The sequence below is a fragment of the Ictidomys tridecemlineatus genome, chromosome 3, assembly GCF_052094955.1.
Source record: "Ictidomys tridecemlineatus isolate mIctTri1 chromosome 3, mIctTri1.hap1, whole genome shotgun sequence".
Lineage (NCBI taxonomy): Eukaryota > Metazoa > Chordata > Mammalia > Rodentia > Sciuridae > Ictidomys > Ictidomys tridecemlineatus.
In genome coordinates this window covers 37883757-37899165 of record NC_135479.1, presented here as the reverse complement: position 1 = coordinate 37899165, position 15409 = coordinate 37883757, and the positions used below count along the sequence as shown (strand labels likewise).

Here is a 15409-nt window from a genome sequence, read left to right as displayed (position 1 = left end):
GCCTGGCCAGCATTCCAAGTGGAATCTGCCGGGCTGCAGATGGCATCTCTGCCTGCCCAGGTGGGAAATGAGCATTTCTGGCAGGGCTACTGTCCCCACTCCCCCCCCCATGCACCCTCTGAGATGATTAAGGGACCTGGGATGGTCCAGGGGCTCATTTCCATGAGCCACAGTCCCAGAACCCTCCCCGCCCCCACTGCAGAGACTCTGGGGATCCTCCGCCCCATCGAGGTAGTGCATTCAGGGCCTGTGCTAGCAGGAGCGCCTGGGTACCACGCACGTAGGAGCCACTCGAGCATGTGCCAGGGGTGTGCGTGGGCACACCGAGCACACACACCCATCTGTGTACGTCCTGAAGTCCTGGCAGCAACCTCTCTGTGAGTGGGCACTAGTCTTCAGGAAGATGTGCTCAGGAGGCGCCAGTTGCCATCCAGGGAATCTCTAGGGATGCAGGTGGCCACCCAGGTGGGCATGCATTTGCCAAAGCCTCCCCTACTGGTGGCAAACATCCAGGAGTCTGCATTTGGGCATCTGATGCCCCCTCCCCAGCTTCCTCGCCTCCACACCCGGTAGTGCAGCCCCCTCACCTGAAATTACCCAGATGCCCATTCTCCTGGGGCAGCACAGAGGAGGCGTGGACCTGCCCCTCACAGCGATCCCCTCCACCTCAACTTCCTCCTGCCCAGTGGGGGCGCCCTCTCCTGCCAGACACCTGGCTCCTGAGCTATCCATCATCAAGGACCCTGTGAGGCCCTGCAACCTGGGGCCTCCTCACCGGGTGGTTCCGTCAGGTCAGAACCAGCCCCTTACAGAAACACCTGCAGGCTGGCGCCACCAAGGACCAGTGGGCACAGAGTCAGGCTTTCTAGAAAAACAGGGTGGAAACGCATCACCCAGTGGAATCAGCGCCTTCTCCCACCTGGTGGCCCCTCTCCCCCCAGCAGGCCTCCTGCCCTCGCTTGCCACACACATGTCCCCCACACCGCCCTGCAGGAAGACCTGCAGGGCAAGGCACATGGCCGGCTCCTCCTCTCCCCAGGTTTCCAGCAGCTGTGACTACGTATTTGTGAGCGGAAAGGAGTCTCGAGGGTCCATGAACGCCAGGGTCACCTTCCGCTACGACGTCCTCAGCGCCCCCCTGGAAATGACAGTCTGGGTCCCCAAGCTGCCTCTGCACATCGAGCTCTCGGATGCTCGCCTCAGCCAAGTGAAGGGCTGGAGGGTACCTATCCTCCCTGACCGCAGGTACAGCCCCTCACACACACAGGACACTTGGGACACTCACAGGTGGATACAGCCTCCTCAGAGGCCAAGCTGCAGATGTGTATATAAGGCCCCGGGTAAACCCGTTCTGTGGGTCAGCTGTGCAATCAACAAACTTATTGAACAGCTACTGTGTGGTAGGTACTACTGACCAGTGTTTGAGATGTGGAGCCAGAGAGCTGACCCTGCCAAGCTCTCCGTCCAGCAGAGAAGGCAGTCACCTATGTGCCACAGAACACGACGGTGCATGGGATGCCCTGTGCACAGGGTGTCAAGCCAAAGCAGGCTTCCTAGAAGAATTGACCCTTGAGTTAAATCTTTTTTTGTTTTTTGTTTTTTTTTTTTTTTTTGGTACTGGGGATTGAACCCAGGGGTACTTTCCCAAAGAGTCAAATCCCCAGCCCTTTTTATTTTTTATTTTGAGACAGGGTCTCACTAAGTTGCTTTGCTTTCAGCCTCACTAAGTTGTGAAGGCTGGTCTCAAACTTGCAATCCTCCTGCCTCAGCCTCCCCAGCTGGTGGGATTACAGGTGTGTGCTTGAGTTAAATCTTAAAGGATGAGTAGAAAGGAGACAGGGTGAGAGAGCAGCCAGGTAGATCCAGTGGAGCAGATGAGCCATCATAGGAACACAAGTGCCTGGGCACAGCTGCCCCTACCTGGGCACACTGAGGGCAGACTCTTGAGCACATAAACAAGGGCACCGTGACACACACTCCGCCTCCTTGCGGTGATGCAGGCTCATGCACCTGAGTGCCCATCTGCAGGGCATCGACATGTCTCCTCACCATGCTCCACCCACCCACTCTCTCAGAGCTACAGCAGAGAAGGGCCCAGCAAGGAAGAGAAGCAAGGGAAGTAGCAGACATCTGGGGGTGGGGTGGAGAAAGAAGCAGGTGGCCAAGAGAGAACAGGGCTGAGTTCAGTTCCACAGAGATTTGCAAAAGCAAGGTTGTGCAGACCAGGGCCTCTGAAACCTGAGTGAACCAGGGCATCCTGCTAAAATGCAGCTTCTGATGGGGAAGGTCTGGAGGAGCTGGGATTCTGCATTTCTGACCATCTACCAAGTGACGGGGATGCTGCTTTGAGTCGTGAGGATAGAACAAACTCTGCAGTCTGGCTTAAATCCTGACTCAGTACTAGCTGTGCAAACTTGGGCTATTCACCTAACCTCTCTGTGCCTCATTTGTCTTACCTGTAAAATAAGCAAGATAAACTTCTCATGGGATTGTGGTGAGGATTAAATTAGTCAACACAGATGAAAGAGCCCTTTGTGTGAATGAATATTTGGGCTGGTTGATACTGACAAAGCTCTCGCAAGCTTTCTCTCTGGAGCGTGCCTTCCTGGCAGGGAATCTACTGATGTGAGCATCTTTTCCAACCTGCTAGGTTGAGAATTCCCCAAGTCATCAGATCCCAGAATTCCCTTTTGCTTAACAGTTTGTCAATTTGTCTCTCTCCTCTCACCTTTTACTAAAAGCAGCGAGGGGAAGCTGGGCTGCCCCTTCCAGACCTTGCTTGGAATTCTCCTCCGTTAAATTTCCAAGTTCATTGTCTGCAAGTTGTGCGTGATTCAGCTAGGCCTTCTGGCGCTCTCTAACCGGGAGCCCCTTTTTCTCCAGTTTGGAGCTGAGCACAGAGCCAGGCTCATGCTTAGTGCTAAAGAAGGCAGGAGTCATCATTGGGATCTATGCCAACTCTGCCGAGGCTTGGGTTAGAGAGAGAAAGGTCGGGGCTCCTGGCACAAACCTAGAGATGGAGGCACGAGCCAGGAGGAGGTTTGCAGAGCCTCCACCCATGGGCAGCTGGAAGGACCAGCAGGGCAAGGATGAGGGCAGGGACTTGTACAGGTCAGAGCTAGGATGAAGCACCCCCAACCCAGCCAGCCATGACCTTGGTGCATCCCCACCCCCAGATCAGCTCGGGAAAGTGAAGACGAGGATGAGGAGGAAGAGGAGCGGCGGCAGAGCGTGAGCCGGGGCTGTACCCTACAGTACCAGCATGCCACCCTGCAGGTCTTCACCCAGTTCCACACAACATCGTCCGAGGGCACTGACCAGGTGGTCACCATGCTGGGCCCAGACTGGTTGGTGGAGGTCACGGATTTGGTCAGTGACTTCATGCGGGTAGGCGACCCCCGAGTGGCACACATGGTGGACAGTAGCACGCTGGCTGGACTGGAGCCAGGCACCACCCCGTTTAAGGTAGGCCTGAGCTGGGTGAGCACAAAGGGGTCTGGTTTACCTGTGGGTGGAGAGCTCAGAGCCCCTGGGAGCAACCCCAACTGGCCCCAGAGCCTACTTCCTTCCCACCTGTCACTCTGCCTGAAGTCATACCACTGAAGGTCAAGTTCTTCCAGCTTCATCTTGGCAAAGGTCCTCACTGCATGAGGCATCAACCATTGACCAGCCTCCCACGGGGAGGGGGACTGTGTGCAGGTGGAGAGGGGCTGTGGGAGCAGGGGAGAGCCGCTCCAGAAACTCAGCTTGGACCTTGCTCCCTGATCATTCAGTGTCTGGGTAGAGCTCATGGATCTGAGAGATTATAAATAGGGACTCAGGGGCTGGCGTCTGCCTGCAGTCATATTGGGTTTAGAAAACGGTTGGTGCAACATTTCAAAATTGAGAGGTTTTCTCATTAAAAAAAAAAAAAACAGTCTAGATTTCTGGTTTTTACAAAAAAAAAAAAAAAAATGAATCCGGCAAGACTGAGCCTGCATCCCCACTTGGCCGCGATCAGCAGGAGTCAATGAGTTTCCCCTTCCGTGAGCATGAGTTCTCCCACTTACCACCGTCCCCACTTCTCCTGTTTGTCTCCCCGACATTGAGGCCAAACATCGGTTACTGTTTATCACCGTGTGAGGGTCATTGTCCTCAAAATCAGCTCACCCCTCTCATCCGGGTTCCTGACTGGCTCCTGTGAGCCCCCCACCCTCTTGTGACCCCTGGACCTTGGTTCCTGCTTGCAGGCCTAAGGCAGAGCCAGGAGTCTGCCTCCCTGCCTCCCTGCCCACCCCATCGCTCTGGGCTCTTCTTCTGGCAGCGTGGGGCATCCTACCTGGGGAGACCCTGGGTGGGGCTGCTGCCTTCCTGGCTCTCTCCCATCCCCATCCTGCTCTGCCTCAGGTGGTGTCCCCACTGACGGAGGCGGTGCTAGGGGAGACGCTGCTGACAGTGACAGAGGAGAAGGTCAGCATCACACAGCTGCAGGCCCAGGTGGTGGCCAGCCTGACCCTCTCCCTGCGGCCCAGCCCCGGAAGCAGCCACACCATCCTGGCCACCACAGCCGCACAGCAGACCCTCACCTTCCCCAAGCAGGTAGCCGGCCGCCTGGCCTGCCAGCCAGGGGGTCTGGGGGCATGGAGGGAGGGCTTAGGGGCTCTGTCTTTCCTTTACACCTTGAGTCCCCTAGTCAGGTCTTCAGGTGACGGAAGCTCTCTCTGCCCTGTCCCCTCCCCCTGCCCTGCACAGGGGTCTGGGCAGCTTCTCCTGCACTTGCCACCTGAGATCTTCCTGTGGACAGGCGACAGGTGGGAGCACAGAGGAGGTGGGCTTCAAGCATGGAGCCAGGAGTCAAGACGCAGGGGTCCTCTGCGCATGAGCCAGGGCCATCGCTTCTCTCTGGGCTCTGCTTGCTCCTCTGCAGGAAGAGGGATTCTCAGAAGTTAAGACTGACCAAGGAGGAGGCTAGGGACGTGTGTTATCATGAGCCAAGGGTCTGATGGGGGATCTCAAGGTCAGGAATGCAGATATGGGGCTACTCCCCACAGCATAAGAGTAGAAACTGAAGGCGGAATTTGCCTTGGGTTCAAGAGGACAGAAGCAGTCTCTGGGGTAGCACCAGGCTGGATGCCATGATGCCTTTCACCCCCCCACACACACACACACACAACCTGGGAGACTTGTACCTGCCACATGCCAGGTGTGGTTTCTACTGGGAAGGTAGAAGGGGGCCAGAGACCCTTGATCCTTGTCCTTGTAGCCATCGGGACCTAGTGGGGCAGTCTCTCACTCCTGTCCCCTTCTCCCCTGCAGGAAGCCCTCCTGAGCCTCTGGCTCTCCTATAGTGATGGCACCACGGCCCCACTCTCCCTTTACAGCCCACGGGACTACGGGCTACTGGTGAGCAGCCTGGATGAGCGAGTGGCCACAGTCACTCAGGACCGGGCCTTCCCGCTGGTGGTAGCTGAGGCCGAGGGGGCCGGGGAGCTGCTCCGCGCCGAGCTCACGATTGCCGAGAGCTGCCAGAAAACCAAGCGCAAGAGCGTGCTGGCCACAACCCCCGTGGGCCTGCGAGTGCACTTCGGGAGGGACGAAGAGGACCCCACTTACGACTACCCAGGCCCCAGCCAGCCGGGACCCGGCGGGGGTGAGGACGAGGCCCGGGGAGCCGGTCCTCCAGGCACAGGGGGCCCTGCGCTGGCGGCCCCTGGACTGGGCACCTCCGCGGTGCCACCCACAGAGGACTTCTTGCCGCTGCCCACGGGCTTCCTGCAGATGCCCCGGGGTCTGACCGATCTGGAGATCGGCATGTATGCACTGCTGGGCGTCTTCTGCCTCGCCATCCTCGTCTTTCTCATCAACTGCATCGTCTTCGTGCTGCGCTACCGACACAAGCGCATCCCGCCCGAGGGCCAGACCAGCATGGACCACTCTCACCACTGGGTGTTCCTGGGCAACGGGCAGCCGCTTCGGGTGCAAGGGGAGCTCTCGCCGCCCGCCGGCAACCCCCTGGAGACCGTGCCCGCCTGCTGCCACGGGGACCACCACAGTAGCGGCAGCTCCCAGACCAGCGTCCAGAGCCAGGTGCATGGACGCGGCGACGGCTCCTCGGGCGGCTCCACCCGGGACCAAGCCGAGGACCCCGCCAGCTCTCCCACCTCCAAGCGCAAGCGGGTCAAGTTCACCACGTTCACTACGCTGCCCTCGGAGGAGCTGGCCTATGACTCTGTGCCAGCCGGCGAAGAGGACGAGGAGGACGAGGAGGACCTGGGTTGGGGCTGCCCCGACGTGGCGGGCGCCAAGCGGGCCACTCCGCCCCCGGACCTGCACAATTACATGCGCAGAATCAAAGAGATTGCTTAGAGGCTCCATTCCAGGTGGCAAGGATGACCCCCCACACCGGCTGCTTGGGTGGGACCAGCGGGGACCCTGGTTCACAACGCAGGGCGGGCGGGTTGGTTTTATACTCCCCGCCCCGGCAGCTTTGCTTGGAGGAACTTGGATGGCTCCCTATTCTGGCCCCTCCGCCTCCCAGTGTCACCCTCTCCTGCCGCCTGCGGGTGGAGGGCCTCTTCCTCCAGTGGCTTGCAAGGAGGGAAGCAGGCAGGGCTCCGTCCTGTCCTTTCCAATCCCTGCCGGTCTAGGCAGCCTGCCTGCCGCAGGAGTGAGGCCCTGAGGTCCAGCATGGGGAGGTGGGCTCACACTGTGCCCGGCCCTGTCTCCTGCTTCCCTGTCCTCCCCCTGTGCCAGGGGGACCTGGGGAATCTTGTGTCACAGACTGCACAAAGACTTTTCTTAAACCAATATTCAGGGATTTCTGTCCTGCAGAGTGGGGAGGCAGCGGCTGCCTGCCTTGCCAAGGATCTTGCTGCAGACAACATTTGGGGGTCGGTGGACAGTTGTGGCATCTGCTGGCTTCCAGGTGCCTCCCAGGGCCTGGAGCTGACTCTACAGTGGGGTCTGGTGCCAAGCCAGCACCTTCTGGGTTCTCCTCAGGACTCCCTCCTGCCCCCCACCAAGGGCTGTGGGCAGGGGGGCCCCAAGCGGGAGGAGTCCCCAGTCCCCTCTCTGGCCAAACCATACCCCAGAGCACTGTGGCCAGCAGGGCCCAGGGAGGCCTAGGTGCCTCCTGCCTCCCCCACTGCAAGGTCAACACGACTGCGCCTTAGCCGCCTCCGCTCTGCTCACCACCCCTTCCCTCTGCACCGCAGGGCAGGCAGCCACACCACCACCCGCCCCCCAGGAGGAAATCCCTGCAGGGGGAGAAGAGGGCCCAGGGAGCACTGTGGGGGGCCGAGGGGCACGCGAAGGCAGAGGGAGCTGGCACCTCCCCTGCCCCATCCCACAGCTACTTTTCTCTTGGGTTCTACCCACCACTGTGTTGGATTTTTTTCATAAATAAATGGAGGCCATTGGACTGGGGGTGGGAGCCGCAACTCCCGGCAAACAGACATGATGGCTGGTTCCATGGTGCCTGGTTCCGTCTCTTGCTCGTGTGCGTGGACACACATGCACACAGGCACGCATACACCGTGCGCGCGCACCACATGACACGAGGCCACACTGGCTGGCCCCTGCATGCAGGTCTCTTAGGCCCTCAGATGCCCACATCAAAGGACAAAGGATCCACAAACTGGCAAGTGTGCCTTACGAAGAGGTGGCTTCTAGGCGTGTGCCAGGATTGGCTCTGAGACGGGAAGGGCCAGCTGAGGGTGGGAGGCCACGGAAGAGCAAGAGAAGGGAGAGGGTTGCTCTCCACTGCCTCATGGAAACCTCCCGTCTCTTCCATGTGGCATTGTTATGGAAATTCTTAGGGTTTCCATGGTAGGATAAGGCATGTTGGGTGTCCCCTTGTCCCACCAATGAACCATGGTTGACTCACAGACCCTTATACACAGAGACCACCCCCACATACACGCAGGCAGCAACCGCAAGCAAGGGACAGGGCCCAGAAGCTTCAGGCAGGCAGGGGGAGACTGGCCCAGCCTTCTATGCCCATGGACAGGTGAGTACAGCAACCATCTTGGAGGAAGAATAGCCATCAACCCACCAGAAAGGACCAGCAGCTTTCTGCCCCCAAACATGCCCTTGCCCACCAAGTGGAGATGCTGGCTTCCATGACTCCACCCCAGCAGAGCGGGGGGGGGGGGGTGTTGTGAGGACTCCATGAGGTGGTAATGTGTAAAGTGTCCTATATGGCACCCAGCAGCAGACAGGACGCCAGGGCAGACCACTGCACAGAGAGGGTCTCAAGGAAGAGTCCTGGCCACAACCAGTTCTGAGCTTCCAGGCAAGGCATGGGTTTGAGAGGAAGACCAGGAACGGATGATTTTGCAACAAGGATCCAATGGGCTCTGCAGCAAGGGGGTAGCTGCTGAAGAGCTATGTGCAGTGCAGAACCCCAGGGGTTCACCTGTGGGCTCTCCTAGAGTTCCAGGAGCACCAGACCCCCGCTGTTCAAATCCACCCTGATGTGAGCTGCTGGTGAACCTTAGAAGGACACAGGTCAATGGGCAAGTGCTCCACCAATGTGTGCTGACTAAATTAAAGCCCATCACAGACCATGGATGGCCTTGGTATCATCCCAGGTTTGGGATTTTGCAGACTCTACTATCTAATTAGTTTAGAAAATCATAAGTGATCCAAGTCGTTCCCTTGAGACTCTCATTAGGGAGAGAGATCAGGACAGGTGTGACTTGAGGAGGAATAGCCCAGGTTGCCTGGTGGGGAGGGGAGGCTGCGGGTGTTAAGCTCGGAGCCATTTGTTCATTCAACACATTAGTCTCTTTGTTATGTGCTGGGCCCTGCTGGGGTGGGGGGGTCTGGGAAGCCCTGTGCACCTGTCTTCAAGGAGCCCTCACAGAGAAGACAGGTAAGACAGTTGCCCGTTATCACCTGGATGGCCACCGAGTTTTGCCCTGGGGTGGTAGGGCTCCCCCTAAGCCTGGAACATGAGCCCCTGGCAGTAAGGAAACACAAGAGCATTTGTGCAAACATGCGGGGACTACAGAAGGTGTGGTGGTGCAGACCTGTAATCCCGCGACTCGGGAGGCCAAGGCGGGGAGGATGGCAAGTTCGAGGTTAGCACCAGCAACTTTGAGGCCCTAAGCCACTTTACAAGGACTTGTGTCAAAATCAAAAAGAACTGGGGATGTAGTTCTGTGGCAAAGCCTCCCTGGGTTCTGTTCCCAGTACCAAAAAGAGAGAAGGAGAGAGAGAAGGTGTGGTGGGCCCAGCATGAATCTGGGAATCAGGCTCAGGCTTGAGGTCCCGTTACAGGGAAGTATCCCTGTCCCTGAGTGAAGGAACACAGGACGGCAGGAGCCAGGGTGCTCGCTAGGAGGGTGCTGCAGAAGGCATTCGGGCCCTGAGCCCAAGCAGCAGGAACAGGGCTGGTGCATACAGTGGTACTCAACAGGAGAATCTGCCCAGGGTTTATCCCAGGTGGAGACGGCAGGAGGAGAGAAGACCTGCCACCTCCTTGACAAATGAGTTTCAGAGGCCAGGCCACTGCCAGAGGGAAGCGTTTGGCAGCTTCTGTGCCTTCGCCAACCAGAGACGAGGGCCCAGAGAGGAAAAGCCTTTGGCCGAAAGTCACGCAGCACACATTAGATAACATGGCCAGCGACATGCATGCTGCCTTGTCCTGTAATCTGTGTCCCTTTCTCTTCATCCCTCCCTCCGGGTCCGCAACATGCAAGAACTCAGGAGCAATTGCTAGAAACAGCGATGCCTTGACCCCGGCCAAGTTCAAGCAGGAGCGGGCTTGGCGGGAATGAGGGGGGACATTAAGTTAACAGCCCCTCTGGAATGGCCCTGGCACCGATCTCCTCTTTAAAAATTTGTCTTCCACTCTGAAAACGAATCAAGGGACCTTGTAAAGAATAGTTATTGACAGACAGCTGCTCGGGGAACACCAGGAACCGGGTCCATGAATCAGCTCGCTGCAAAATGAGTTCTCCGACAGCCAGAGCCGGGAAGGCAGGGCCGAGGGAGGGAGCGGCCACCAGAATCATTGCCTCCACCTGTGCCACCCTGGGCCAGGGTCCCCACCTCTGTCTTGATGAGCTGAACACTTACCATGTACCAGGCACAGTGTCACCCTTAAGAAATGACTTCTGGGGCAGGGAGACAGATACTGGCGCCAAACGGAGAGGATTACCAATCCAGTAGATGGGCCAGAGAAGGAAACTCTTACTTCCCAAGTCAGGTTGTCAGGGGCTTCTGGAATCTGACAGTGTATTTGCTGTGTGACCTCCAGCTATTACATCACCAACTCTGAGCTCTCATTTCCCCATCTGGAAAACACAGAAATCACCACGACTAGATAATATCCACTGGCTTTCCTTCAAAAGCCCCACTGTTTCCACACTTGTGTTTCTAACCAAGAGTCCAGGGACATAGGGATGTCTACTCCTATATCATAGATGAGGACACACAGGCACAGAGAGGGCAAGGAATTTACCCAAGGTCTCCAGCTTAGACATGACCTGGCCAACCTACTGTCTACTGCATTCTGAGGCAACCAATGACATTGTCAGGTGAAGGGGGCTGAGGTTGGAGAAGTTTGCCTTGGGGTGGAGATTAGAGAAGTGTCCTAAGGATTGGATGTGCCCTGGGCTGGGGGCCAGGTTGCAAGACCCCAATTAAGGTACAGATGGTAGATAATGCTTGGGGCAGATGGAGGACAATGGCTCAGCCATACACACTGGCCTTTGCCATGGCTTGAGTGACCCTGGGACCTCATCCCAGCAGACGGTCACAGCAGGCAATCAGGCAGTCCCTCAAAGCAGAGACCCTGCAACATTTTTCTAAGAATCGGTGGGGCTGGGCTTGTCTGGGCAGCTGGTGGCATCAGCAGAGATGGCCAGCACAGGGACCAGGGTGTCAGCCTGCACCTGACCTTCCCCTTGGGGATTCCTGCTGTCCCCTGGGACTTAGCAAGAGAAACTGCAAAGCTGAAGCCATCCAGTCCCCCATCCCTGCCACTTTGGCTCAGTGAGCAATTATTCAACCTTGCCACGGATCCAGGCACAGAGAAAGTAGGAGTGTTAAAAAGTCACCACCATTTACTGAGACCTCACCATCTGCAGACCACTTTGTCTCCATTCTTTCATGGACTTTCACAACAACCAGTTAAGGTAGAGGCTATTATTAGGCCCGTTTTACAGACGACAACACTGAGGTTCAGAAAAGTTATATGACTTGCCTCAAGCCACACAGCAAATCCATAACAGAGCCAGGATGCAGAGCCAGGCTACATGGCCCCCCAAGTTCCATGATTTTCCCACTGTTCCCCTGGCCCCCCGCAGGGAAGTCTGGGGACTCAGAGAGGTGTTCTGATGTGCTGGCAGAGCACTGGGCCGGGAGTCCAGGGGCTCAGCAGGAATTCTCACTCTGCCTGTGTCTGCTGGTGTGGCCGTGAACCCGACATCACCCACGTGTGGAGCAAGACGAGACCCTCCACTGGAGTCCAGGGCCCAGGGGGTCCCCCCAGTGCCTTCAGTCCTGATGGCTCTTAGACTTGGAGGTGTGAAGCCTGGATCCCACCAAGGCCTGCCCGTTCACACCCTGCACCATCCCCCACCCTCTTGGAGAGACAGCTGCTGTGGGTGGGCAGAGGCAGGCGGGAAGGGACTTTGGTGGTCCTCAGCTGCGGTGCAGGCTTCTCCAGTCTCTGCTTTACACTCCTGTGGGCTGGGGTTGCCATGTTGTAAGTGGGTGTTGTGAAAGAGCAAGCAGGGTGAAGGAGGTGATCCTGGGTGCGTGCCAGAGAGACAGGGCATCTTCAAAGTCCAAGCTGCCTGTCCCCTACCCACAGGGAACTCCCGGTCTGAGGCCTGGGTCCCAGGTTCCACTCTAGGGGAGCCCCCAGTCTGATGGAAGAGGAAGCCCTTTTCTGCAGAGGTCTCCAGTCTGCAGGGGGAGATAAAGCCCCGCCCATGGGGAACACCCAATCCCCTGCAGGGACCTGACCACACCCAGAGGAAGTGACACGGTGCATCCAGAGAAAAACACAAACATGTGCTCCGGGTTCCGGTATGCAGGCGCACAGAGCAGAGGGTGAGAGCAGATGTGGAAGGCCCGGGTTGATCCTGAAAGGGACCAGGGGCTGTGGTGCAGAGCGCATTGAGGGGGCATTAGCAAGGGCCCACCAGATGGCTGGGATGAGGATTAGGGGGTGGGATGGATTTAGCCTGGCTGAGAGATGGAGCCCAGGAGGGGCCTGGTGGAGAGGAGGAGGGGCTTGGGGAGGGGGCAGAGGTGACCCTCTACAGGCCTGGAGGGGGATCCACTACTGCCCAGGACTGAGAGAAGCCCAGAGAGGCTCCCAGCCCTTCTCAGCTCCCAGGGAGAAGGAGGTACCCACAGGGAAGGACCCGTCTTTTCTGTGAGACTATGTGCCCAGTCAGAAGTCCAATCATGACCCCATCTGCAGAGTGGCTTCCAGCAGGGGAATGGGGTACCCTACAGCCCCTCCAGGTCCTGATCAGGGCTGGCGTGCAGAGCCACCTTCCCCGGACCCCAGCTCGGGCAGGGTGAGGCAGGCAGCTGAAGGTCCTCAGAAGATCAGGCCCAGCCCAGTTCTACCCTGATGTCGGGGTCCCACCCTGCCTCTCTGAGCCCCACTGTGGGACTAGATTGGCCCTCCCCACACACACACACCTGCAATTCTAGAATGACTTTCTTCCTCCTCCATAACAAGTGTTTCCAATGGTTGTTGGATGGCTGCTCCCAGGAACTTCTCCCACCAGGAGGGAGCCTGCCAACCAGGAAGAATTCTGGGAGAAAAGGAAAAGCCCGTGGGTCCTGGGACTGCAGTGGAGGTGAGCAGCCCCGCTCCTGTCCTGAAAGGGTGACTCCACCTGAGAGGACCCCCCTAGAGCAGAAAGGAAGGGAGGAAGGGAGGGAGTCTTGGAGGTTCAAGATGGTGGGAGGTGGCAAGAAAGGATCCCTCCTCCTCCGGCCCCTTCTCCGCTGCTCCTTATTATTTACCAGCCGCCTCCACCTTGGCACCACTCCACCCTCCTAGAGGCAGAGGGAGCTGAGCCCACCCCTGGTGGGATGCAATTCATCAGTGCTGACAGGAAGCTGGGACAGTGTCCCCAGGCTGTCTCCCTACGCCCTGCCCACACAGCCCACTCGCACCCACACACTCACACCTGCACACCAGGTAGGGGTCCTCCTTCTGAAGTGTGTCCCCATCCCCCAGGCTCAGCTCCAGATTCATCCGCATGGAGACCTCACCACCAAGGGAGTGGGGGCTGCACTGAGTAGCCCACGGGGCGGAAGTGCCTCCTGAGAACAGAGGAAAGGAGGGAAAGGAAAGAACATTCCAGCAGGGTGGCTTCCCTAGGCACTCTCCAATGACCCTCCACCCCAGAAAACTCCACTCCATGAAGACATAACAAAGCACCTGTGGCCTTAAGTGGCCCAAGGGCAGGCTTTGTCAGAAGATGAGAAAATGCTCTGCTGCAAGAGGAGCACAGGCCCGCGCGCTCCTGGCACGCGCGCTCCTGGCACGCGCGCTCCTGGCACACGCGCTCCTGGCACGCGCATTCCTCGCACGCATGCAGAAAGTATCACAAACGCAAACTCTCAGAGCACCCTCTTCGCTCCCCACCAGACTCTCACGCAAATGCGTGCGCACACTCCACACATGCGCACACGCACATGGGCGGACGGAGCCCCACAGCTCCAGTGCAGTAATAAACAGGCTGCTCATACCTGACTATATAATCAGTGCAGAAAAGAGAATAGGAAAGCACAAGTCACAGGGTGGCAGCCAGTATTGCAAGTAAAGGAGGGGGTGGCCCCGATGGAGAGGGACTGGAGCCAAGCCAGGCAGCCCTCTGAGCTGTACTATAACCAAGGAGGGTTATAGTCTCTGCAAGGAGGGGCTGTGCATAAATAACCTTGAGGGGTCCTTGTGTGTACAGGAGCTCGTCAGAGAGAGGGTGGCCAGGAGCATGTCTACCCTATACTTACAGCAATAAACAAATAGTCCTGCAGCTTTAGAAGAACGTCCATTACCATGCAAGCCATCACTGAGTTAATTACAAAGATTCTTATCTGTTCATTAACTCTGACTAGAGAGCCCTCTATTCGGAAGCACTTTTCAGTTAAAGGGACTATGTGATTAACTCTAATGAAATGATTTATTTGGGGCTGGTGCCTGGTGAGGTGGAACCTGGAGACGGAATCCCTCATTCAGGGGAACCCCTGGTTCTCTGGGAGGATATTCTCTGCATGACAGCCAACAAGTCTTCTGGGAGGAGAGGGACCAAGATCCTGGAGATGGAGAGCCCTACCAGAGGAGGCCGGAAGGAAAAGGCAGCTGGGGGACTCAGGCTTACTCTGGTTGGGCCACAGAAGAAACCAAACTGATTTCTCCCTGAACTTGGGCCCCTGGTCAGTGAAATCCTCACCGACCTGCTAGAATTCTTGCAAGGATTAAATGAGTTGCCACACGTGAAAAACAGAAAATGGCCAGCCCCCAGCTCCCCTCAGCAAATATGAGCTAGTCGTCTGTCATTTTCCAAAGAAAGACGAATCTGCTAAAGTCGTATGGCCTAGAGGTCGGATCCGACCCTCCCATCTGCTACTCCAACTACTGTTGCTTGTTTGGGTTTGGGGTTTAGGGGCAGGACTTCCATCTGAGCTGAGTAATTTCTCGGGGGCACTTCAGTGATTTTGAGAAGACATTGGAAATCCCCCAAAAGAAAGATACTGATGATTTGTTGGGTCAGGGCAGGAAGAGCTGGAACAATTTGTCTGACATCTCAAAAGAGGGATGATGGTGAGCTGGTGGCAGGGAGAGAGACCTTTAAAACCTTCTTCAAGAGACCCTTCCTGATGGTGCCTCGTCCCTGGAATTACCCTAAAGTGAGGTGCCTGAACTGAACCTTTGGTGCATGGGAGTGGACATCCATTGGTCCAGGTGACAGCAAAGCATTGCTTAGGAAATGTAGGTCCCTGGACTCTGTTCACAGGGTCAGGCCCTCCCGCAAGTGCGGAGGTAGCAGGTCTGAACCTGGTTCCTTCTCCTTGCTCCTCAGCTGCTCCCTATCCTAGAACATTCTTCTCCAAGAGCTGTCAGGCACCAGACCTTCCTTCAAGACACACCAGGGAACCACACTCAGCCCCGTCCCCTCCTCAGCCTGGCACAGGGCCCCAAGAGTCACTGTGGGCCTCAGCGTCCAGCTAGATGGAGATGTCTATCTGCAGGGCTGAGATAAGGCCCAGGCCAGCGGTAGGGGGCTTATCTCCTGCTGGCCTGTCTCTGGGCTGTGTCCACAGGCTGGTGAGCACACAACCAGCTGGACAGCTGACACCTCTCCCACTCCATCCTTCCGTCCCTCTCCTCCTCCAGGACCTGCATCTCAGTGCCCCCAGGCAGGGCCATCACTGGGTCAGAGACTTCCAG

At 57.3% G+C, this 15409-nt stretch overlaps 1 protein-coding gene across 1 annotated transcript in view; it reads left to right on the top strand.

Moving 5' to 3' along the window:
• Tmem132e (transmembrane protein 132E) overlaps nt 1-7433 on the top strand; it is a 51582-nt gene extending 44149 nt beyond the window's left edge. Inside the window, exons 6-9 of the mRNA XM_013359772.4 lie at nt 1040-1245; nt 3177-3465; nt 4387-4578; nt 5296-7433. Coding sequence (XP_013215226.1) covers nt 1040-1245; nt 3177-3465; nt 4387-4578; nt 5296-6345 — 1737 coding nt within the window. The 3' untranslated portion in view covers nt 6346-7433. The remainder of the gene's footprint in view (nt 1-1039; nt 1246-3176; nt 3466-4386; nt 4579-5295) is intronic.
• Nucleotides 7434-15409: the final 7976 nt, after the last annotated feature.